Raw genomic sequence first — 25,354 nt, forward strand, 5'->3', positions numbered from 1 at the left:
TCTAGAATATGAAATATCTGCTTGCAATCCAACGGGTGTTTGTTCTGAGTCTTCTTTGGGGGCATGCATTTTCACAATTCCTTCCTAGATGCTGCCAGTCTCTGCAGCTATGATTCATTGTCTATGGGACTGATGGAGATAGTTAATTATAGAGCTTGGCTATTTCTACTAGTTCAATAGACAATGAAGAGGGAGCATAAATGCTGCCACATTCAAATAGAGGACATATGACTCCCATGATCAGTTGGAGTCACATCAGAGGGCAAATCAGATACTTATGACCTATCCTGTGTAAAAGGTTTGAAAAGTCATGATTGTGGGCGACATCTTTAAATGACCATTTGAATTCTTTTCTTCTGGGTAAAATATGGCTTTTTAACATACCATGGATAAGAAACAGACACTACACGCATATTGGTATATTGACATATTTTAATGAAGCTTGTGTTTACTTCTAATGAAATCTCTTTCCAATAAACAAATTATGTCCAAAAAAACGTTAGCGAGCTAGATAAAAAATGTGTTTAAATGCAGAACAATAAATAAAGCAGAAAAAGACAAAAAGCAACATTTATAGCAGTACATTGACTTATGACTAAAGTAACACGTGTTTAGGTAAAAGTACATGGCTCTATAACAGCTATACTAATAGGGGCCTTTTCCACGTGAAGATAAAGTCGAAAAATATGGATTGCATGTTGTGCCATAATTGCTCACTTTTCTTTCCTCTCGGTTGCACTTGTAAGGACCAACAGACACTTGTGCACACCCTCAATGATAACTGAGCTGCTCACAAAGGACACAATCTCTGACAAACAAGTAAATCCAGGCTGATCGTTGAATGGCTGCACATGTTTGCACTGCACGATGATTGGGACCCTTTAGTTGATGTAATCATTTTTTTTACACTCGTATAAAAGTCCTTTACTGTCGGCACCAAAATGACCTATGGTTTAAATCTGATTTTTGTGTTACCACCTCTATAAACAGCTGATAACACAGGATCCACAGCTGCTCACGACGCTTTAGATACGATCATGACAAAGCAGTCTGACCATTGTGGCTAATGTATGTGTGTATTTCCTGAAACAACAGGAAGTTAGTCTAAAAAAAGCCCTAGTGGCCAGTGTGAAAATTACAAAATTCATTTTTATTTCTAATTCAGATTATGATATGGGAAAAAAAACATTGCCAAAAATGTTATAAAAAAAACAAAAAACAATTAACTGGGATTTACAGTTTTGGAAAAAGAAACCCGGCTGCAGTTTGTTTAAAAGGAAAAAAAAAAACAAAACTGTTCTTTGCTCCCAGCCCGTGGTCCAGCACCTCTGCTGCCACTCCTGATGTGTGATAACGTATGCAGCGCTGATGTCATATTGACAACGCTGCGGACAAGAACTGAGCTCAGCCAGAGTTGATAACTTGAGCCGCTGAGTCCAATTATTGGCTGCAGCGCTGTCTCCATGATGTCAGCCCGGCAGATGATAACAGACATTGGGAACAGTGGTAAAGACTCTGGGCCGGAGAACGGCACGTCAAGAACAGTTTGTATTCAGAATACACAAAAACCTGATTTAAACAATTGGGAATTTTCTGATGACACGTTCCCTTTAAGTGGCTTTATGTTCAAACTTGTCTTTTTTCAATTTTTTTGTCCTGTGAAAGGGGCAATGTGAAGCACACAGGCAATCGTTACTGAGACCCCCCCGATACATATCCAGTCAGCTCCTCCGATTCATTGCTGCTTTATTTCTAAACCTCTGTATTGTTAATAGGGATTAATAGCAAACACAGGCCAGCACATATAGGAAGGTCCTAATGTAAGAAACCGCTTGTAAATGCAGCCGTTGCCAGGTGCGAATAACCTAACACAACACAACAGTGACATCACAACATCTCTGTATTATAAATACTGTACATAATGATAGAATTCACAGTGCATTGCTAAGAACTATTTACTGAGCATCAAAAAATGTCATCAGAGCGTTCTGGTCATAATTGTCCAAAATCTCCAGTAACAGCGGCACCTTGGATTTCACATTTGTGCCCTTGAATTTGAACTTGTCAATGAAGAGGTCCGTTATCATGCCTATAAAACAAAGAAGACAACCATTTAAATACACTCCTACCCCCAAACCACCCCATAGTCATGCAGTTCTTTGTCACAAGTTAATGATATGAGTGGAACAAAGCGTATTAAGGCCCCGTTACATTTAGCGATGCACCAGCGATCCCGACCATGATACGACCAGGTGCATTGCTAAATGGTTGCTAGTGAGCTGCCAAACAGGCAGATCTCACAGCGATGTAGCGACGCAGCAGCGGTCATTACTTACCTTTCAGACGCGGCGATGAAGACGTCCTCCCGCCTGCGTCCACGCGTCGCTCGTCGGCGCCAGCAGGAAGCGCCCGACGAGAAATGGAGTTGCACGATCTCGCACGATCAGCGACAGACAGCGGGGGAGCCGGTCGGAGGTAAGTATCACATGTAGCGATATCGCTGCTGCGTCACAAAATCGGTGACGCTTTAGCGATATCGCTATGTGTAAAGGCCCCTTTAGTAAACTAAACGGATAACAACTATTTGATAAGAAATCTGTATCGAAATGTAAACGACAATCTCTATGTATGCGCAAACCAGCGATTAACATTACCAGGGATTCTATGTGGTAATCTATGGCTGCTACTTCTGGATTAAGTATGAAAAATAACAGAATTTTTAGTTGCTTACCGTAAAATCTGTTTCTCGGAGCCTTCATTGGGGGACACAGGAACCATAGGGTGTATGCTGCTGCCACTAGGAGGCTGACACTATGCAAATAAGAAAGTTAGCTCCTCCTCCGCAGTATACACTCCACCGACTGGCGCTCAATTGCTCAGTTAGTGAGAAAGCAGTAGGAGAAGCAATAGAATATAAAGTAAACCAACAATTCAACTAGAACTATATTACATAGAACAAAGTACAGAAGTTGAAAGCATGGGAGGGTGCTGTGTCCCCCAATGAAGGCTCTGAGAAACAGATTTTACAGTAAGCAACTAAAAATCCTGTTTTCTCTATCGCTTCATTGGGGTACACAGGAACCATGGGACATCCCAAAGCAGTCCCTGGGGTAGGAAACAAACTTACATCAGGTCAGCGGACTCACCACCGCCGCCTGCAAGATCCTTCTTCCTAGGCTGGCATCCGCCGAAGCGTAGGTGTGGACCTTGTAAAATTTTACAAAGGTGTGAACAGACCAGGTTGCAGCTTTACAAAGCTGCATAGCAGAAGCCCTGTAGTGCACCGCCCAGGATGCGCTCACTGCCCGAGTGGAGTGAGCCTTAATCCCAGAAGGGGGCACTCTGTTCTTTATCCGGTTAGCCTCTAAGATAGCCGATCTGATCCATCGCGCAATAGTCGCCTTGGAGGCAGACAGGCCTTTTCGAACCCCATCTGGGATGATGAAAAGAGAGTCTGTCTTCCGGAACGCATCGGTTCTAGCCAAGTAGACCTTCGTCGCCCTGACCAGGTTCAGTCTGTTCAAGGAGCGTTCCCGGGGATGAACTGGAGCGGGCAGAAAGAAGGTAGAACGATGTCTTCATTCAAGTGGAAAGCAGATACCACCTTGGGAAGAAAGGACGGCAGAGGCCGTAGAACAACTTTATCTTGGTGAATCACTAAAAAAGGAGGTTGACAAGAAAGAGCTGCCAACTCCGAGACACGTCGGATGGAAGTAATGGCCACTAGAAAGGCCACTTTCCAAGAGGGAGAGATAGAGAAACCTCCTTGAGAGGCTCAAAGGGGGAACCTTGTAGAGCCTCTAGGACTAAATTGAGATCCCAGGGATCCACTGGAGCCCGATACAGAGGAACTGCATTGGCCGCCCCTTGTAAAAAGGTTTTTACCTGCGGCCGAGAGGATAGCGTCTTCTGGAAAAGAATTGAAAGCGCCGAAACTTGCCCCTTTAGAGAACTAAGGGCCAGACCCCCATCCCGGCCTACCTGGAGGTATGCTAGAATAGAAGGGAGCGAGAAATACATTGGCGGAACGCGATTGGACTCACACCACCGAAAATATGCCTTTCACATTCTATAGTATATTTTGGAAGACGAAGCCTTCCTAGCCAGGATCATTGTGTGAATTACCCGATCTGAAAACCCTGACTTTTTCAGAACCGCGGTCTCAATGGCCATGCCGTCAAATTGAGCGACCGAGAATTGGGGTGGTAAATTGGACCCTGAGACAGCAGATCTGGTCTGTCTGGAAGTGTCCAAGGAGCATCCGCGAGAAGGTTGACGATGTCCGCGAACCAAGACCTTCTGGGTCAATCCGGCGCTATGAGGATGACTGGTACCCCTTCTGCCTTGATCTTCTTCAACAGCTTGGGAAGAAGAGGAAGAGGAGGGAACAGATAGGGGAGCGCGAACTGTGACCAAGGAAAGGTCAGAGCATCGGCGCCCACCGCGAGGGGATCGCGGGCCCTGGATACGAACCATGGAACTTTCTTGTTCAGACGGGACGCCATCAGATCCACGTCCGGAGTACCCCAACAAAGGCAAATCTGTTGGAAGACTTCCTGATGCAGGGACCATTCCCCTGCCGCGAGGCCTTTGCGGCTGAGAAAATCGGCGGTTTCGTTTTTCACACCCGGAATGTGTACGGCGGACATTGCTGGGACTGACATTTCTGCCCAATGAAGTATCTTGGGTACCTCAGCCAACGCCGAGGAACTCCAAGTCCCTCCCTGGTGGTTGATATATGCCACCGCTGTGGCATTGTCCGTCTGAATCCGGATTGGCAGACCTTTGAGCAGCTTGTCCCTATGAATCAGGGACAGGAAAATAGCCCGTATCTCTAGGACGTTGATCGGAAGAGTCGCTTCCTGCCTTCACCAACGGCCCTGTACTGTGAGATGGCGAAACACTGCGCCCCAGTCCAGAAGACTGGCGTCTGTCGTCACCACCTGCCAATGTACCGGAAGGAATGATCGGACCTGGGCGATAAGAGGAGATGTTAGCCACCAATTGAGGGACAGCTTAACCTGAAATGAGAGTCGAATTAGAAGATCCAGTGAGGAGACAGACTTGCTCCACTGCGACAGAATGGCCCGCTGAAGCGGTCTTGAGTGGAATTGGGTGAAGGGAATTGCCTCCGACGTTGCAACCATCCTCCCTAGAACTCTCATGGCTGATCGGAGGGAAATTAGTCGGGGGCCCTGAAGCAAACGAACATCCCGCCGAAGAGTTACTCTCTTGTCATCGGGAAGGAAGACCTTTGCCTGACGAGTGTCAAAAAGTATGCCTAGAAACACAAGGCGCTGTGTTGGAACTAGGCAGGACTTTTTTATGTTGATGATCCACCCGAATCGAGCAAAAGTGTCGCAGACAATGGTCAGACTTTCGAGAGCCTGGGGCAAGGATGGAGCTTTGATGAGGATGTCGTCGAGGTACGGGAAGAGCACGAGACCTCTGATCCTCAAAATGGCCATCAACGCTGCCATGATTTTTGTAAAAACCCTGGGGGCGGTGGCGAGCCCGAACGGCAGGGCGACAAACTGAAAGTGATCCTGATGTATCGCGAAACGCAGGAATTTTTGATGACCCAGGAAGATTGGGACATGTAGATAGGCGTCTTGAATGTTTATGGAGCACAGGAAATCTTGTGCCTCCATGGAAGCGATTACTGAACGAAGGGACTCCATCCTGAAATGTCGCAGACGGACCCTTTTGTTCAGTAGTTTTAAGTCCAGAATGGGCCGAACCGTGCCTCCTTTTTTCGACACTACAAACAGGTTCGAATAGAAACCTGTGAACCGCTTTTTCTGGTACTGGAACAATCACTCACGACTTGAGAAGAGAGTCGATGGCTGTAAAGAAACCCGGAACCAAGGTGGGGTCTTTCGGGGGTCGGGATTCGAAGAATCGATCCCGAGGACGAGAAACAAATTTTATTTTGTATCCTGAAGATACAACTTCCCTGACCCAAGCGTCTTCCACCGAGGCAAGCCATACGTCCCTGAAGGCAAGAAGACGGCCGCCCACCTGGGAGTATGCTCCGGTGTTCTGATTCCAGTCATGCGGACGAAGATCTTCCAGGTCTAAGTCTGGTAGATCTTCCCTGGGATGAATGAGATCGCCAGGAAGGAGTGGGCCTAAAGGAGACTCTTTTCCTAGCTTGGCGCGGTTGAGGCCTCTGCTGGTGGGAAGACGTATCTGCTGTCGTGAAGCGACGAAAAGGCCGAAAGGGTCGAAACTGACGTTTCGGAGGTCGACGTGATTTTGACTGGGGAAGAAGGGAGCTTGTGCCCCCAGTGGCATCCTTAATGATCTGGTCCAGCCTATCGCTGAAAAGAAGCGGTCCCTGAAACAGTAAACTGGTGAGGGACTTTTTTGACGATAAGTCCGCTTGCCAAGCCTTAAGCCAAACTGTGCACCTAATAGCCACCAAGTTGCTTGATGCCTGAGCTGCGCAGGATGCGGCATCCAGGGAGGCCTAGACCAAATATTCGCCTGCATGCGAAATTTGGTCGGCGAAATCCGCCAGCTGCTCTGGCTGGTCTCCAGCCAAAATGCCTTGGTGGAGGTCCTTAGCCCATTTCACTATGGCCTTAGAAGGCCAAATAGAAGCGAAGGCCGGGCTTAGAACAGAAGACGCCGCTTCGAAGGCTGACATAGCAAAAGATTTTATGACTCTGTCATTAGTGTCTGCTAGAGATACTCCCCCAGAAATCGGCAGGACCGTGCTGTTAGATAGTCTTGAAACCGGAGGGTCCACGGTCGGTGAAGCTGACCAGTCTGCAATGAGTTCCGGCGAGAAAGGATATAACACCCCAAGGCATTTTCCTCTTTGAAAACGCCTGGTCGGATTTTCTCTCTCTCTGGAAAGAATTTTCTGGAACTCCGAATGATGAGCGAAGACCTTGGAAGGTGGTTTCGACCGTCTGAAAGAAACCTCCTGGTCCGCGGGTTCCGCAAGAGAATCTTTGATATTGAAGGACTGGTTAATCGCTGCAATGAGGCTCTGAACTATATCCTTTATATCAGTGATTTGGTCCGAGTCCAGCTCCAAAACATCCTCAGCGGGTCCATCCGAGAAAGTCTCGCCTGGCTCAGGGGAGGAAGATCTTGATAAGGGAGGCTGTTTGGTCGGACTATGGGGCGATGCGGAACGGGAAGAGGAACCGGACCGGTGCTCCCATCTGGCTCTTTTGCGGTTAATATTAATAGGCTCGACCGGAGCATCCTGTGACCTGCTGGGTCCTGCAGAAGTCTGTAGTGGCAACTTATCCAGTATGGACACCAAGGTCTGGGACACCTTGGTGAGATCCGCAACAGATTGTGACAGAGAGGAAGCCCACCCTGGGATAGGGGCCTCAACCTCACTCGGGACAACCGGGGGCTCCTGGGCGGTGGGTTCAGTGGGCTTGCTGCAGTCCTGACAGAAGGGAGAGGACTGACCTGATGGAAACTTGCGTTTGCAGGAAGAACATGCAAAATGACTGACTACCACAGAGTCAGAAGCAGAGCGAATTGGTTTAGAATTAGACATTATGAGCTAACCCACTAACAGTGCCAGACAGGGAATGGAGAGCTGAGGAGGGTGTCAGTCTGCAGCGCAGAGCTACTCACGGAACCTGTGTACACAGCACGCTGGAGCGGAGACGAGCAGCTCACAGGATGAAGAAAAACTGTAAGGTAAAAACGCGCTCCTGAATGCTGTGGGCGGGAATCAGCTCACCAGAGAGGGAGGCGGAGCTAGCCGCTCTGTTAGGAGCATAAGAAAACTCCACTCCCTCCTATACTGGGAGGAGTGGGCAGGTCCCTGTGACGCCTCTAACCCTCAGAGAAGCGGTGGGCGGCGTCGGACAGGCGGGACTGTTCCTCAGAAGAAAAAGCCCTCCTGAAAATGGGGGCGTGGCCTCGCCTCAGAACTAGGCCCGAACTGAAGCCGGGGCCTGGATTAGAAACGGCGGCCGCCGGAGAGCGCGGGGCGGCGCGGAGGTCTAAAGAGAACCGCAGTTTCGCGACACTGGCACTGAGAACGCTAAATACAGGTAATGCCGCTTAAGGAAGCTTGCCCGTTCCCCACCGCCCGGGGGGATTACTATCATGGGAAGGAGAGAGGGGTTCAGCCTGCTGATACTTACCTCCTGCAGTTCTGACTTACCCCATTTCCAGTTGCAGACTGTGTCTCCATCCACCGACAGGCTCTGGTAGGCGAGTGGGTGTGTCATGTCTGTCATGTCTGCCCTGTCTGTTTTCTCTCAAGAACTCCTGGAGCGATGTGCATGCGCATATCTTGTCTGCTATCCTGCTCGTTCTCTCATGTCTGAGCTGCAGGATGCCTGCGTTTCTGCTCTGTCTTCTGTGATCTTCTCGTCATGTCTTGAATCTCTGATCAGGTGTCCCTGTCTGGATCCTGCACTGTCTGGTTCTGCAATTATCTCGTCATGTCTGGAACGCTGATCATGTGACCTTTCCTAGGATCCTGCACTGTCTGGTTTGGTAATCATCTCGTCATATTTAGAACTCTGATCATGTGACCTGTCTAGGTTTCAGCACTGATTCTGCAGTCGTCTCGTCATGTCTGGAACTCTGATCATGTGACTACGCTGTTATCCTGTGGATCTGAACCCGGAAGTGGTCCCCTGGTCCTGACCTGGAAGAGGAGGTGCTATTCCCTATATCAGGCCGCCCCTTCCTACGCTCAGGGCCTGAGTATTGTGTTGTGTCCCTGCATGGCTGCTTGGTCTGTGGGGCGCTCCCTCTATTCTGTGCCCTTGCACTCTGCTCTGTCATGCATCTCTGCACACGCTCCGTGCTCGTATTCCGTCTCTGGTCTTGTGTCTTGTCTAGTGTTTGTCCTTCGTGCCATGTTTTGTCCCTGCTCTGCTTTGCCTTGTAGTCCTTGTTTGCTCTGATTCTGTTCCGTGTTTCTGTCCACGTGTCATGTCTCGCTCTGCTTTGTGGCTTCAGGTACCCTGCCTCTGTCTCTGTCCCTGGCGTGTCCTTACACGTGCAGGCCTCCGTCTCTGTACCCTGCCCTGACGTGTCTCCCTACACGTGCAGGCCTTTGTCTCTGTTCCTGTCCCTGTCGTGTCTCTACACGTGCAGGCCTCCGCTCTGAACCTCTAACTGGCGTGTCTCTACACGTGCAGGCCTCGCTCTGTACCCTGTCTAGTCCCAAGGTCCTTCCTTGACCCGGCTCTGGGCTTTGGCCTACGCTCCGCTGCTACACTGTCCCTGGCATGCTCTCTGCATGCGCAGGTCTCTGCCTCGTTCTTTGTCTTGTTCCTGTTTCGTGCGCTCTTGCACATTTCGTACTAGGCTTTGCCATGCTGTCTCGCATGTGGCTCTGTCCTGTACCCTTTGCCTAGCCCTGCCTTGTGGCTCCGTGCACGTGCCTGGTCACCTGTGCCTGCCTGGAGTGCCTCAGCCGTGCCACCTCTAGCCGTGCTCGCCTGTGTGCCCCAGCCGTGCCCCGTCCAGTGCTATAGTGGTCTGGCTGCGTGGCCCCGCAGCGGTGCCGCCTCTAGTGCCCGCTTGCAACTGCCATCGTCGGTACCACCTGCCGGTGCTCCCAGCCGTGGTCTCTGTGCTTCCTTGCACTCACGCTGGTTGTCGCACTGTGCCTTTTCGTGCTACTCTTGCACAAAGCCTTTGTCTCTTTTGCTCTTCTCTGACCCCTAGTTTGCCTGCCGGATTCCATAACCTGCCGACCGCTGCCAGAGGTCCGGACCTAGATGACTGCGGCCTGATGTCCGGAGCTGATGTCCGTAGCCAGATACCTGGACCCTGTCGGTCGATGCCAGCATTAGGATTCCGATGCCACCGTACTCTGTGCCTCTCCCTGGAATGCCCCTTGGCATGCGCAGGCCACCGTCCTGTGAACCTGACCCGTCCCTGGCATGCCCCTTGGCATGCGCAGGCCACCGTCCTGTGAACCTAACCCGTCCCTGGCATGCCCCTTGGCATGCGCAGGTCTCTGTTCTGTGAACCTGATCCTGGCGTGTCCGTTGACACGCACCATGTCACTAACTCTATCTTGTTTCCTTGCATGGAACCCTGGCTGACTTTTGGATGTCCGGATCCTGCCGATCATCCTCTGAGCTACAGACCCTGATGCCCTGGTTGATCGTGGACTGTTGTCTGGAGTCCGATGTCCGCGTACCATTTGCACGTTCCATGCTTGGACCTCGGCGTGCCATTGCACGCACCCTGTTCCACGAACTCTGTGTTCACGTTTGCTCCTGTTGCACCCTGAAGAGTTCCTCAAGTTTTGGACCTCGGCATGCTCTTGCACGCACCTTGCCTTATGTTCTGTGTGTCCACGTTTTGCACCTGTTGTACCTGAAGTCTTCCTTAATGAAGTTTCTTTGAATTAACGACTCGTCTTGCCTTGTCTTGTTTCCCTGAGCCGGCCGTCTGGTCCAGCTGCCGTGGTGGCTCACCCCCTTGGTCTTGCCCCTGACACTCCCTGTATAGGGGGTGGCTCTCATTAGGTCAGCTCGCCCTAGGTGGGTGGGTGCCACGGCCCAGAGGGTCCACTCTTTCAAAGAAGAACGACTCAGCGTAAGCTGACACTCATCACAGGGTGAGAGACAGAAGGCGAACACGCATACGTGTTCCTGGCCGGTAGACATATGAGGATACAGGGTGGCAGTACACGCCGTACTCATAGTCTCTTTGTGGGAGTACAAATGTGACTATTCACTCTGTATCCCTCCGGAACCTGTAAAGAAACTACGCACACTGAGGTAGATAAGGGTCTAATGAAAGACCTGTGTCCACCTCCTACTGACACTAAGCTAAACTGAGTAATTGAGCGCCAGTCGGTGGGGTGTATACTGCGGAGGAGGCGCTAACTTTCTCATTTGCATAGTATCAGCCTCCTAGTGGCAGCAGCATACACCCTATGGTTCCTGTGTCCCCGAATGAAGCGATAGAGAAAAGCAGATTATGTTAATTTTAGCATTTGTGTTTATTAATTGGTTTATCTGAATTTCTATTAGATCTGTATCTTTACTGACAAGACCTTTTGTTTGGTGCATCCCTGTTTCCAGTACGTGTCCTGTCATTTTTCACACATACACCCATTATAATCAGCTCTCCATTACCAACACCAGGGCTTGATGTCAGCTGTGTTTTTGGACATTGCCACCGCACCAGGATATCAGGAAGAGCAAAGGTGAAGCACCAGAAATATGCTGTGCCACTTCTGGGGTGGCCGCGGACTGGTATTTTCAGGCTGGGAAGAGCCCAATAACCATGGACCTTCCCAACCTGATAATATCAGCTCACAGCTGTCTGCTTTACCATTTATTTTTTTGGTTAATACATTTACAGTCAGCAACATACGCAAGTCACTAATGATATGTCTCGCGGGTATCTATCTACCCCACATCTATATCTTTGCACATCTTTAACCCCTAAACATCTGTAATTTCTATTCCTGCATTCTATTCCGATAAGTGCCACACGGATGACGCACATGTACACATGAATATGGATAACACAGATGCTGTTTTTTCCAGCACCAGTAAAATCAGGAGGTGTGAATGGGGCTATCTCGTCTCTGCCTTTGGTAGGAATCCTTAAAGGCCCTGTTACACATAACGATGTCCCACCAATCCCACCAACGATCTGACATGAATGGGATCGCTGGGACATCGTTAGGCTGATCGCTGGTGAGCTGTCACATAAACAGCCCCTCCAGCGATCAGGACCAGCGAGCAAGCTGGTTTCCAATGTAAACAGCGGCTCCTGGATACCCGCTGTTTACATTAGAAACCAGCGTCGCTGATCGCTCACTGCCACACGCAGCGATGCGCGCTGGCCAGCGGGAGACCAGCGATCAAAAAATGGCCCAAGACGATCGAGCACAATCAGCGATACCCGGGGTAGGGGGCTGGTCGCTGATCCCTGTCACACACAGCGATCTCGCTGGCGAGATCGCTGTGGTGTCACAAAATCAGCGATCTCGCTAGCGAGATCGCTGTGTGACGGGGCCTTAACTCGCAGGGTCCTCAGGGCCTTATCTCCTCCTTGTATAAATTCATGCTATCAGTGGGAGCGGAATCTGCCATAAGCTCTATTAAGAGAAAGTGGGAAAGGCTCATCCCCGATGTGCAGGAAGAGGAATGGGAAGAGATTCTAGAGTCTCCAATCAGGGTGTCCCCATCTATTAATAATAGAATGACCCAGTTATATATAATATACCAATCATATTTGACTCCGACACGACTCTTTAGGATGGGTCGATTACAATAGTTTACGATGCCACTCATCAGATGCAGATTTTATACATATGATATGGCAGTGTCCTATTATTATTAATATTTATTTATATAGCGCAATGGATTCCATGGTGCTGTACATGAGAAGGGGTTACATACAAATTACAGATATTACTTACAGTAAACAAACTACAATAACAGACTGATATCGAGGGGAGATGACCCTGCCCTTTCGGGCTTACATTCTACAGGATGGTGGGGAAGGAGACAGTGGGTTGAGGGGTTGCAGCAGCTCCAGTGATGGTGAGGCATTGGCTCCAGTAGTGGTGAGGGGGCAGCGGGGATCATTGCAGGTTGTAGGCTTTCCTGAAGAGATAGATTTTCAGGTTCCATCTGAAGGATCCGAGTGTGGTTGATAGCCGGATGTGTTGGGGCAAAGAATTCCAGATGATAGGGGCTATTCGGAAGAAGTCTTGGAGGCGGTTGGGTGAGGAGCGAATAAGTGTGGAGGGGAGAAGGAGGTCTTGGGAGGATCGGAGATTACGTGAGGGAAGATATTGGGAGATTAATTCAGAGATATATGGAGGAGACAGGTTATAGATGGCCTTGTAGGTCAGTTTTAGTAATTTGAATTGGATACGCTGAGGGAGTGGGAGCCAGTGAAGAGATTTGCAGAGGGGAGAAGCGGAGGAGTAGCGAGGAGAGAGATGAATGGGAGCAGCGATATTGGGCGATAGCTGGACATAGCGGTTGGGTCGAGGGTTGGCTTTTTGAGGATAGGCGTGATTGTAGCATGTTTGAAAGCAGAAGGGAAGGTTCCCGAAAGTTAGTGATAGGTTGAAGAGGTGGGTTAGAGATGGGATAAGAGTGGTGGCGAGGTTGGGGAGGAGGTGGGATGGGGTCAGGTGCGCAAGTGGTGAGGTGTGATTTGGAGACAAGATGAGCAAGCTCCCTTACAGTGATGTTGGATAAGGAGGTTATGGGGTTTGGGCATTGGTCTGGTATACAAAGGGGTTGTGGTGGTTGAATAATAAAGACTTGCCGTGTTTGGTCTATCTTGTATTATCCTACAGTACTGGAAAGATGTGACGTCATTATTGACATCGATGCTACAAGCTCCTGTTCCTCTTGAACCACTGGTCTGTTTGGGGTGCGGGATGAGGAAACTTGGGGTCACTATGTTGGGATTTTTCAACAAAAGACGCTATTTATAGCACGAAAGGTACCAGCACTAAGATGGATGGGAGGTTTACGTCCCTCCCTCAGAGCCTGGTTTGAATTGGTGAACTTGGTAATCCCATATGAGCGCACACTGTATCAGAACGGGATGTCCGGGTAAATTTGATAAAATTTGGGACAGGTGGAAGTCTTCTCATCTTAGGCTGGGGTCACACTGCGTTAAGGCAGTCTGTTTAACGGATTGCGTTACACCGCGGCATAACGCAATCCGTTAACGCTGCCATTCACTTCCATTAGGAGCGCATCGTTGTTTAGGAAGTGGAATGAGTCATATGTCTCCGAATAAGATTGAATGATACTTATTGTTCCAAGTTTCTTTGTTAATAGGTTTACCACTTGTGTAATAGTATAAGGGCTTATATAATTTAAATGACAAATATTTCATAGTATACAGGTTATTGTCCTTTACAAATACTCTATAGGTTACGTATGTATTACCTTGAATATAAATAAGAGTGCACATTTTGTTCTATGTTTAATAATATATGTGAGTATGTGTGCTCTGTATCGTGCTTAATACTGTATGCAAATATGTATATTGTACATTTAGTTTTGTGGTTAATAAACAAATTAAAAAAAAAAAAAAGGACTGCGAATGTGCCGCTGCCATTGAACTTCCCAAAAACCATGTAAACCATGTAAATCAACATCTGACACATTTTTGAATATAAAAGGTTTCCCGCATAAAGTTCACATCCCTAAAGGGTAACTATTGTCTGTAAAAAGTTTTATGATGTTGCTGATCAGTGGGGGTCTAGATCATTAGATCCCCACCGGTTGCTCAAAAGACTGCTCTGAAGCGCACCGCTCCAGCATGAGCTGCGAATACAGAGCGGTGTACGGACTCAATAGGGAATATATGGGTTCTTTCACCAAACTCTGAACAAAGCAGTGGATGCCTGAACGATAAAGGTTGCACCATGATTTACCAAGGTGATTTTAAGTAGTTAGCTGGTCCATTCCTGCCCCATAAATTGTCGCCTTTTTTTGCCCAGGAGACGGGTGCACAGCCTGTACACTGTTCGCTTCAGAGAGCTGTTTTGAGCGGTCGGTGGGTGTCTCAGGATCCAGATCCCCACTGATCAGCAACACTTTGCGGCCTCTAATATTTTACATAGACTCTGTTACTAGCTAAGTATTAATTACTTGCTGCAGTTTTGATAAAATCACTTGCTGAAGATCTATCAGTTTTCTGAATGGTATGCATGCAACGTTAGGTGCATGTTCACACTGGCCGCTAAACAGACAAAACCTAAGATAAAAAAAAAAGCGAGCAAATATCCTGCAGTAAATAAATAGCAGTAGTGCATGAAAATAACAGTGTACATGGTCAACAACATTTTGATAAATAAGCCTAAAAGCAATTACGGTTATATAGCTCCCCAAAGCCGGTTGTCCATTAGTTGGCGTTTCGGCACTACTCGGCACTTATTCACATTTATGTCATTTGACATATGGTAAGGTTTTAATACTAGAGGTTAGGACCATCTTGAATAGGGTCACCATGACGCGGTGGGATGGTCTTTACATTTATTTAATGAAAATTATGTTGCCATTTAATTTATTTACTGCAGGGTATTTGCTCAAATTGCTTTTATACTAGGTTTTGTCAGTTTTCTGAATGTAAAGTTTTGTACTGTATAACTCGACCACAACACTGACTGCTTTCTGTGTACTCTGCATAGGCAAAAAGCTGTCAATCAGTGGTTGGGGCAGGGTTCTACAGAGCTTATAAATATGGAGGACTAATGGCAACAGGATTACTAGCCCTCTAGTGATAATCTCCTGATGATAAATCAGTGATTATATCAATACTACAGCAAGCAGCCCAGTAAGTGCTACATGGCTGGAATCTTGCTCTCTGTCTCTACATCATGCTGATCTCAGAATAGGCAGCAAAAACCTTGTGAAAGATTGCCTTCAAAACTTTTTAGAAATCATAGTTACCTTTTAAACATATCAATAAATTAGGGTGATCTGGCACAATGTTTTCTGTGCCTTTTTCTGGCTCCTCCTGAAAAATAAAAGCAATGGCCAGCTGTTTTCTATAATAAAGGGCATTTCAAATTATGCTTTGGTGACATTTTTCAAAAATTTGTTTGAGTCCCTGGTGGGGTTTTGCTTCTGTATCCCTCAAACACAACATGCTCTCGTTGAATGTGTTTTTCCAAAGGCTGTTCTCTTAAGCCCCCGTCACACACAGCGATCTCGCTAGCGAGATCGCTGCTGAGTCACAAGTTTTGTGACGCAATAGCGATCTCACCAGCGAGATCGCTTTGTGTGACACTTATGAGCGACCAGCCCCCCTGCCGGGTATCGCTGATCGTCCTGGAATGGCCAGGACATTTTTTGGATTGCTGGTCTCCTGCTGGCCAGCACGCATCACTGCGTGTGACAGGCGGGAGACCAGCGATCAGCGAGCTGGTAACCAAGGTACACATCGGGTTTCTAAGCGCCTCGCGGCACTTAGAAACCCGATGTGTACCTTGGTTACCAGCTCGCTGCACCAGCGCGCTGGTAACTAAGGTACAGGGTGGGTAACTAAGCGACGTGCGTCGCTTGTTACCCGCGTGTCGCTGTCCTGATCGCTGAAGCTGCCTGTTTGGCAGCTCACTAGCGATCATGTAGCAATGCACCAGCGATCCTGACAAGTTCATATCGTTGTCGGGATCGCTGGTGAGTCACTATGTGTGACGGGGCCCTAAGATAGGAAAATGCATAATTATGTATGTATGTAATATATATACCGTATTTTTTGCTTTATAAGATGCTCCGGATTATAAGACACACCCCAAATTTTGAGGAGAAAAAAAGATAATTTTTTTTTTTTTTTTAATAAAATGGTGGTGCTTCTTATAATCCATGCATCTTCTTATTTGTTACTAGGGGAGGTGGCTGGGGTGCTGCCAGGGGTCTCTGCTGCTGTCCGCCGCTGCTGCCCAGGGTGTCTGCTGCTGCCCGTCGCCGCTGCCTAAGGTGTCTGAGGCCGCCATTGCCTGGGATTTCGGCAGCTGCTGCCTGCCGCCGCTGCCCGGGATGTCCGCCGCTGCAGGGGGCTCTGTCAACATTTCTTGAAATACCAGAGCCCCTGGAAGTTCCGTAGTTTCAGCCTGTGCGTGTGGACTCCAGTAAAATGGCCACCGACGCATGCGCAGATGGAGATCTCAGGAGATGAGATCTCAGCACTGAAATCTCATCTCCCGAGATTTTCGTCTGCGCTTGCGCCGCCTCCCGGCGGCCATGTTACTGGAGTCCACTGCACAGGAGGAAACTACAGAATTGCCGGGGGCCTCTGGCCTTTCATGAAATGTCAGCAGAGCCCCTTGCAGCGGCGGACATCACGGGCAGCGGCGGTAGCGGACGCGGACACCCCGGGCAGCAGCAGCAGACATCCCGGGCAGCGGCGGCAGGCAGCAGCATCGGACACCCCCTCATCCCAGCCTGCAGCTACTTACGGGTAAGCGGTTACCGGTATATCCGCATTGTAAGACGCACCCCCATTTCCCCCCCAAATTTTGGGGAAAAAAAGTGTGTCTTAGGCTAGTTTCACATTAGCGTTTATGGCCGCAGCGTCGGGCTGCACCCGGCCGCCGCTAGGCCACGCCCCCTGCCACGCACCCCGGTAGCTCCGCCTACGGACGCATGATGCTGCATGCGTCCTGCGTCCCCTATCTTTAGCACTGGGGACGCAGGCCGTGCGCAGTATGCGTTTGGCGGCGCATGCGTCCTTTTGACACTGTGCCGACCAGCGCCAAACGCAACAGGTTGCAATTTGGTGCGCTCGGCGCAGCGTCAAAAGGATGCATGCGCCGCCAAACACATACTGCGCACGGCCTGCGTCCCCAGTGCTAAAGATAGGGGACGCAGGTCGCATGCAGCGTCATGCGTCCGTAGGCGGAGCTACTGGCGGAGGCGCAGCAGGGGGCGGGTCTTAGCGGCGGCCGTGCGCAGCCCGACGCTGCGGCTGTAAACGCTAATGTGAAACTAGCCTTACAAAGCAGAAAATACGGTATACATACAGCTCTGGCAAAAATTAAGAGATCACTTTCAAATGTTCAGTTTTGTCTGGTTTTTCTCTTTATAGGTATATTTTTGAGTAAAATGCAAATTGTTCTTTTAGTCTACAAACTTTTGACAACATGTCACCGAATTTCCAAGCAATACATTTAGTTTTTTTTTTCTGACAAAGCAAAATGGTCGAAATTAAACAAACCCAATGCTTTCAGACCTCAAATAATGCAAAGAAAACAAGTTCATAATCATTTACAAACAACAATACTAATGTTTTAACTCAGGAAGAGTTCAGAAATCAATATTTTGTGGAATAACCATGATTTTTAATAACAGCTTTCATGCGTCTTGCCATGCTTGCCACCAGTCTTTCACACTGCTCCTCGCACAAAAATGTAAGCAGTTCTTCTTTGTTTAATGACTTGTGACTATCCATCCTCCTCTTGATTACATTCCAGAGGTTTTCAATTGGGTTCAGGTCTGGAGAATGGGCTGCCCATGACAGAGTTTTGATGTGGTGGTCTCTTAATTTTTGCCAGAGCTGTGTGTATGTATATATATTTACACCCACACACTGTATATATAATAAAATTAAAAAAAGGAAACAGCTTATAAAAATACATAAAAATCATGGTCTTCTTAATGCAAGATCATAAAGCCACAAAAAATACTGTATGAAGAAACCCTCAGACCATATTCCCAAGTGCAAAAACACTTCATTTCTTCCCCTGCGTGTTTTCAGCATGGGTCCACACCAAAATACGCAAAAGAAATCTGCTCTGATTATTGGATTCATGCCTTATTTTATAGCTGTGCTTCCCCTTTTTAACTGCAGTTTTAGTGCAGATTTCACGCATATTTTTTTTTTTTTTTTTTTACACACAATTGTTCAGGGCTCGTTACCAGCCAGCTTACACAGGTGAGAAACAATGGTGGGAACAGAACGATCATGGTCGTCAGCAGATTCCCAGTATACATCGTGCAGCCTGCTGCTGATAATGATTTTTTTGGTAACAAAAGCGAGACGACCGTTTGTCGGATGAACTAGGAGGAAAAAGACAGCGCAATAGGGTTTTATCTAAGGGAGATAAAGGTGTTATATATATAAGGTTATACTAACCTGATTTACACAACATTTCTATCATTTATACATCCAGCTGCTACAAGTCCAACGGGTCATCAGCCCGGGAAAACACAGAGGAGGAGGATTTCTGGATAATCTGCGCTGCTGGTATCCCATATAATAGATCTAAGTCCAGACAAAGTATTTTGTGTTTTTTCTTTATTCAGTCAAGACTGAATAAAGACAAAACACAAATACTTTCTGTCTGGACTTGGATCTATTATATGGGATACCAGAAGTGCAGATTATACACAAATTCTCCTTATCTCTGCATAAATTTGCACACACCACTGATTAGCTGCTGTCTATTGACACTGTGCATAGGCAGAAAGCTGCCAATCAGTGGTGGGGGCGGGATTATACAGAGCTCATGACTATAGAGGACTACACTGCAGCGCATTTACTAGTCTTCTAGGGATAATCTCCTTGTGATAAAACACTGATTTTATAAAAACTTCTCTAAGCAGCCCAGTAAATGACAACACTGGAATCAGGATCTGTGCCTGTACATCATGCTGCTCTCAGGTTAGGTAGCACAAACTTGGTTGACAGATTCCCTCTAAATAACTGTGTCTATTGTATTAATTATTCACATTGCTGTAGATCTTCACAAGTCGATTAAAAGACTAATAAAATGGTTATTTCTCCATACCATCAAATCCGCATGACAGGTATTAAAACTGGCAGGAACGTAACAGCTACAGTCATCTGTTCGCTTTATTTCTACAGTTTCTAGTTATGAAAATCCTTACTTGAAAGTGGCATGTAAGCTTACTTCTACAGTGACCCACATAACACACACGGCACGTGTGCCAAAGGATGGCAGAGGCAACCGAGGCTGCAGAGCCGGTGTGCTCGTGGTTTGTATGGGAGCACTTCTGTCCTCCCATGAAGCCTCCATACCTGCTGCACCACCAGGGCTTTACACAGCGGCTATGCTATTCTGATGGGCAGTAACATTCATAGTCTATCATGAAAAAAATCACAAGAAACCTGTAGAAGTGCTGGGCCACTGCACCCTATGATAATGCCAAGGTAACGATGATGAACTAAAGCAGATACTGTGCGAATCATTAATAGGGGCACAAAAAATCTTACCATAAAGCCTTTCAAGATGTGCCGGCTGCTTCTTGTACTCCTCCTGGAGCTGCTCAGCCTCCTCTAGAATGCAGTGATATTCTGGGATCAGAAAGTCTGCATTTCCTTCATGAACCCGAAGCTCCTTCCGGAAGAAAGGTATAATTCACATAACTGAAAAAACTTTACTATACTGATTAACACTCACGGGGCCACGAGTCTCCATGATGCAAGTTTCTGAAACCGCTTACAATAGTATAACTTAGATGGGCACTCCCATCTCCAAGATCCTATCCCAATATATAGCAGGTGTAATAATAATATTTGCAAATGTAGTATAGATTTTCTGATTTGCCATGTCTCTTTCCTCAAGTGCAGGCATTGCAGGACCTTAGGTATCTATGGTTACAACCACTGATATAGTGACAGGCAGCTGCTAGTGGTCGTAACCATGGATACCTAAGGTCCTGCAATGTCTGCACATGAGGAAAGAAACATAGTGAATCAGAAAAACTATACTACATTTCTATTATTATTATTACTACTACTACTACACCTACTAGATACAGGGATAGGATCTTGCAGATGGGAATAAGTATTAGCAGAACTATAAAGCTCAGCACAAGGTCTGCTGTTACACATTCAGCCATCAGTGCTTTCTTTCCCTAAAATTTTGACCATGGAACTATGACCAGAACAAGAAGACAAACAGGATTACCAAACTGTCGCCAAGTCATTTGATCTACCCCATAACCCAGCTATCCTATGTTCGGAGATGCAGGTGATAGCTACTTGACATGTTTTCTGGACCTTGGTCTGTCTCTCATTTCAATCCTTGGCAACCATGTTTGGAAAAACTGAATTCTATTTTATTTAAAAAATACTAATATGACAGCATTGGCATTTATTTTGGCAAAAAGTCCTTTATAAGCATTAATACATTAGCTAGGAATGGTATGTCAGTTATTTAGTAGGAAGACGATATCCCCTAACAAAGGTTCATGCCGAAATGCGCGTTGTTGGGGCTGGAACCATTCCAGCAGGGGAAGCATATGGGTAAAGATGACTTTGATTCTGAGTTTTATTTTATTTTTTTTTTATATTGAATATGCAGCCTAATATAGTTAAAAATGTTCATCAAACTCTACTATGTATATTCATACTTATATACCCTATTGTGACGCAGAGTGGCATGCCGTGGCACAGAGTAGTCAGGAGGTCCAAGGTCAGCTATCAGGAGGACTTGTAGTACATAGAGGTAAGACAAAGGCGTTGTCAGGTAATAGTCCAGAGTCAAATGCCAGGTGGGTATGTCAAGACAAGGGAGTACAACAAACGGATAGTCAGAGGTCAGGTTCAGGATCAGATACCTGAAGTCAGAGAGCCTCAAAAGCAGAAGGGATAATCCATATGAATAGTGACAACAAATCCAAGGTCTGCCACAAGATCAAGAAGTCTGACACAGCAAGCACAGACACGTAACTAAGCAAAGCTACAATTGACACGGGACTGCACACAGCAACCCAGCTAAATAGCTTGCAAATGATTAAAGACGGGAGGAACCTGGAGAAAAGCCCACAGGCTAGGCCAGATTGAGCAGCAGGGCTTCTGTAATATTGTTATAATAACACACATTTCTTTATAGGTTTTTTTCTACATAAATGCATACCATGCTGGATACCATGGAGGCACGCAGATCAGACACCTTCTAAATACTGTACCTTCAGTGCATCAATTAAATGAACCTTCTTCGCCAACAGCAGCTGGTACTCCAACTTTGGATGGATCATTTTGAGAGTATGGCCAACAGATTCTTCACTTATATCTACTCAGGAAAACACAGAAAAGGGACTTCAATTACAACTGTACATTATACGGAGGTTTTTAATTTTTTAACAATAAATTTTAATGTTTGTATTAAAGAAACTGAGGAATTGAACAAATTTACTCCAGAAAAAAAAAAACACATTTTCATCCATATGCCATCAAAAAGTCTCTTTCCGACATTAGTACGGATTGTGTTTTATACATTAACCATTAAAAATAATACAAGGCCAAATTCAGTTTTCTATGTTAGTAGCTGCAATGGATCCGTTAGCAACGAATGCTATCTTTATGGCATCTCTTTTTAATGCACCTTTTGTGGTTAATCTGATCTGAAAAAATGGATCATACTGCATGCTAAGATTTTCTACACACACTGTTATGAATACCTCATTCATTTCCATTAATCTGTAAGTTTATTTGATACACACTTGTCTGAATGAGCGCTAATGAGCAGTAAGAGGCTGGAGCACTGGGCACAGGCACTGGATATTACCATATGATATATTAAGATTGATTTTTCTTTTAGTGGCTTCTTTAGATAGGACATCTTTTAGAATTGAAATTGTGGAGATATTGTCCGACTTGAAAACTCCTTCTCCTTTTCTGCAAAAAATAATTAAAACATTGAGGTTTCCGCACCAAAATACATTACTACACTTCACAGCAGTCACCAAAACATGTAGGAACCCTACAACTATTACACCAACTAATACGAAGATACCGCGCGGTTCTGCAAGTAGTTACCTGTATGAACACTCAAGCAATGTATCCAGGAAAGTATTCTGAAAGTAGAAAACAACATCTTCCCCAGCTGGTGGCTTCTCGGGGACCTCGGGCAGACAAAACACCATCCATGAGTGGATCTCCGCAAAGCTGAACTGGCCTGTGAGGCTCAATATATTCATGGGTCTGCAAAAAATGATACATTTTATCTACACTTCATTAATAACATGGACTATTGACATCATTTAACCAAATATTTGTCTGTAAGAGGTCATGCATGCATGTTCTAAACAGATACATGTTTTTCACGCTTTGTTACATGGATTCACGTAGTCATTCCATGATTAGCCGTACCTGTCATTTTACTAAACGTCTGATACGGAAACCCATATACAGTATATGGGGTTCTGGGTAGTGTTGAGCTTTCCGATACCGCAAGTATCGGGTATCGGCCGATATTAGCTGTATCGGAATTCCGATACTGACTTCCGATACTTTTTTCATATCGGATACCGGAATCGGAAGTTCCCATAATGCTGTCAGCCCGCTCGCTTTGATTCAGCCAATGGGAATCCTCAGAAGTGTGGGAACATCCTGTTAGGCATATAGGCATGTTAACTATTGGCATGGCTGTGATTGGCTGCTGAAATGATGTCATGATGCACTATAAAAGCCACTGCCGCCACCATTTCTGGTCACTCTGCTGTGAATTCAGTTAGGGACAGGCAGCTGTTGAAGACTGTGAGGGACAGTTAGAAATAGCGATTCTCAAAACAATATTGTGCTTTACCCAGGCTACATAAACCACCACTGTAGCTTTCTTTTCCCTAGCAGCAGTGTTCACAGCTGTCTGCAAGGGCTGTGTGAGTGCAGCTCACGCTGTGGTGTGGGTCCTGCAGCCACATCTGGTTGTAGGCCGCCCAGCGTGCCTCACTGCTGCCTCATACATATTTTTCTTTTTGAGCTGCTTATTTTTAAAAAATTCTATCTAGTGTGCTTCCATCCATATCCATATACGTTGGTTGCAAACACTAGAAGTAGACAGCGGAGCCTTTCTGCAGCCTTTCAGTGCTAGTGTCCACTTAGCTGCACTGTTCACGGCTGTCTGAGAGGTCTCTGACTGTGTGTGAGTGCAGCTCACGCTGAGTAGTGTGTCCTGCAGCTACGTCTGGTTGTAGGCCGCTCAGCGTGTCACTGCCTCAGACATTTTTTTTTTATTGCACCTCATTTTTTCTCCTATTAGTGTGCATCCATCCGTATCCATATACGGTGGTTGCAAACACTCTAGGAGTACACAGCGGAGCCTTTCTGCAGCCTGTCAGTGCTAGTGCCCACTTAGCTGCACTGTTCACGGCTGTCTGAGAGGTCTCTGACTGTGTGTGAGTGCAGCTCACGCTGAGTAGTGTGTCCTGCAGCTACGTCTGGTTGTAGGCTGCTCAGCGTGCGTCACTGCCTCACACATATTTTTCTTTAATTGCCGCTCATTTTTTCTTCTCCTATTAGTGTGCATCCATCTATATCCATCTACGTTGGTTGGTTGCAAACACTATATAGGAGTAGATAGAGGAGCCTTTTTTCTGGCTTGTGCCCTTCAGCTGCAGCCAGATTAGTATTACCCAATTTTTTTGGAGCCTCATCCTTTGCATTGTAGGTTACCTGCCTGCATTGTAATAGCTCCAGAAAGTTGGTGATACTTTCACTTTCAAATCTTTGGTCACATCATTTTAGTTTTTTTTTCCCCCCCCAAAAAAACAAAGTTCACCAAACACTACATTTGAAAGTTGTGTAGGCCACATTAGCTCCCATTAAAGTGTAGTCGACACACACACTTCATAAAATTAGTGTTTCTTATAACTGTAACCAGCTGTTCAGGAATAAGCACACTAAGGCCCCCCTTTGTACTTTTCTGCCTATCTTTCTCAGTCTAGCAAGATGAAGAAGGCAGGGAGTAAGGCACGTGGGCGTGGAGTTTCAGCAGGGAGAGGACGTGGGGATTCTGTGCCTGCTGTTGGCACCAGTCAGCATCCCCCAGTTTTAGCAGGCAACAGTCCTTTATGCGCAGCTTTGTAGGACCTCACCGTACCCCACTGCTGCAGGAGGAACAAATTAAAGCCGTTGTGGGATGGATGGCAGCTAACGCATCGATTTCAATTACTTCCACATCCTCTCAGGGCCAGAGCACCGAAGAGCAACCATCTGTCTCTTCACCACCTGCCAAAGTGCCCAGGCAGTCAGAGAGCACTGGACAGGAGCCATCATAGTCTCTACTTCTGTTCTCGGAATCTGTTGGTTTGGAAAGAGGGGGCCAGCCAAGCAGCATTCCAGAATGTGAAGAAGAGGGAGTATGCAGTGATGCGCAACTTTTTTGTCCCTCTGAATCTGAAGAGGCGGGTGGGCCAGTGCCTATGGTCAGCACACCTCAGTACGCATCAGATGATGATGAGACACAGTTGCCACTTTCTGTTGCGTACGGTGCTGGCGAGACAACCCAGGAGAAGCAGGTGTTTGAAGAGGGGAGTGTAGATGATGAGGTCCTTGATCCATCATGGCGTGAGGAACAGCTCAGTGGTGGTGGTGGGAGCAGCTCTGAGGAAGAGATTCCCCGAACGGCCAAAACCGGAGGGAGAGGGAGGGGGCAGACTTGGTTGCCTGTAGCCTCCACTTCGGCACCCGTTAGGAGCATTCCACTTTCAAAAGGCAAAACGGGCGCTCCCAAGACTTGCAGTGCGTGGTCCTTTTTTGACACAGTTGCAGATGACATTTGCTTTGTCAAATGCAAGCTGTGTCATCAGAGAGTCAAAAGAGGGAAAAATGTCAGCAACCTCAATACCACTAATAGGTGGAAACATGTGCGGACCAAGCACGAGGTGGAGTTACACCGACACACTGAAGACGTAGGCCAACGTACAGCACCACCTACCACCTCTTCAGCTCGTGTTGGGGCCTCTTCATCCAGCTCACACACAGCTGGTTCGGCTTCCTCACAGCATCGCCAAGGAAGAACCTCTGGCACTGTTGTCCGGAGACCCTGTGACATTCCACCCACAGCACCACGTTCCAAGTCATCCTCACACTCCCAGGCCACTCGACAGCCATCGGTAGCACAAGCATGGGAGAAAAGGCGGCCATACTCGGCAAA

At 47.0% G+C, this 25,354-nt stretch overlaps 1 protein-coding gene across 2 annotated transcripts in view; it reads right to left on the reverse strand.

Annotated features, from left to right (window-relative positions):
- Positions 1–414: 414 nt before the first annotated feature.
- Positions 415–25,354, reverse strand: part of BBS7 (Bardet-Biedl syndrome 7) — a 108,054-nt gene continuing 83,114 nt past the window's right edge. Inside the window, exons 16-21 of one of the 2 annotated variants that reach the window (XM_073572009.1) lie at positions 22,237–22,401; positions 21,986–22,095; positions 21,387–21,490; positions 19,687–19,810; positions 15,402–15,468; positions 1,883–2,089 (exon numbers count right to left, since the gene is read on the reverse strand). In XM_073572009.1, the coding sequence (XP_073428110.1) occupies positions 15,422–15,468; positions 19,687–19,810; positions 21,387–21,490; positions 21,986–22,095; positions 22,237–22,401 (550 nt within the window). In that variant the 3' untranslated portion in view covers positions 1,883–2,089; positions 15,402–15,421. Of the gene's footprint in view, positions 2,090–15,401; positions 15,469–19,686; positions 19,811–21,386; positions 21,491–21,985; positions 22,096–22,236; positions 22,402–25,354 lie in introns of both variants that reach the window. The other variant, XM_073572008.1, reaches the window with a different exon arrangement.

The sequence above is a fragment of the Dendrobates tinctorius genome, unplaced genomic scaffold (assembly GCF_039654945.1).
Source record: "Dendrobates tinctorius isolate UK_male_01 unplaced genomic scaffold, ASM3965494v1 ptg000030l, whole genome shotgun sequence".
NCBI lineage: Eukaryota > Metazoa > Chordata > Amphibia > Anura > Dendrobatidae > Dendrobates > Dendrobates tinctorius.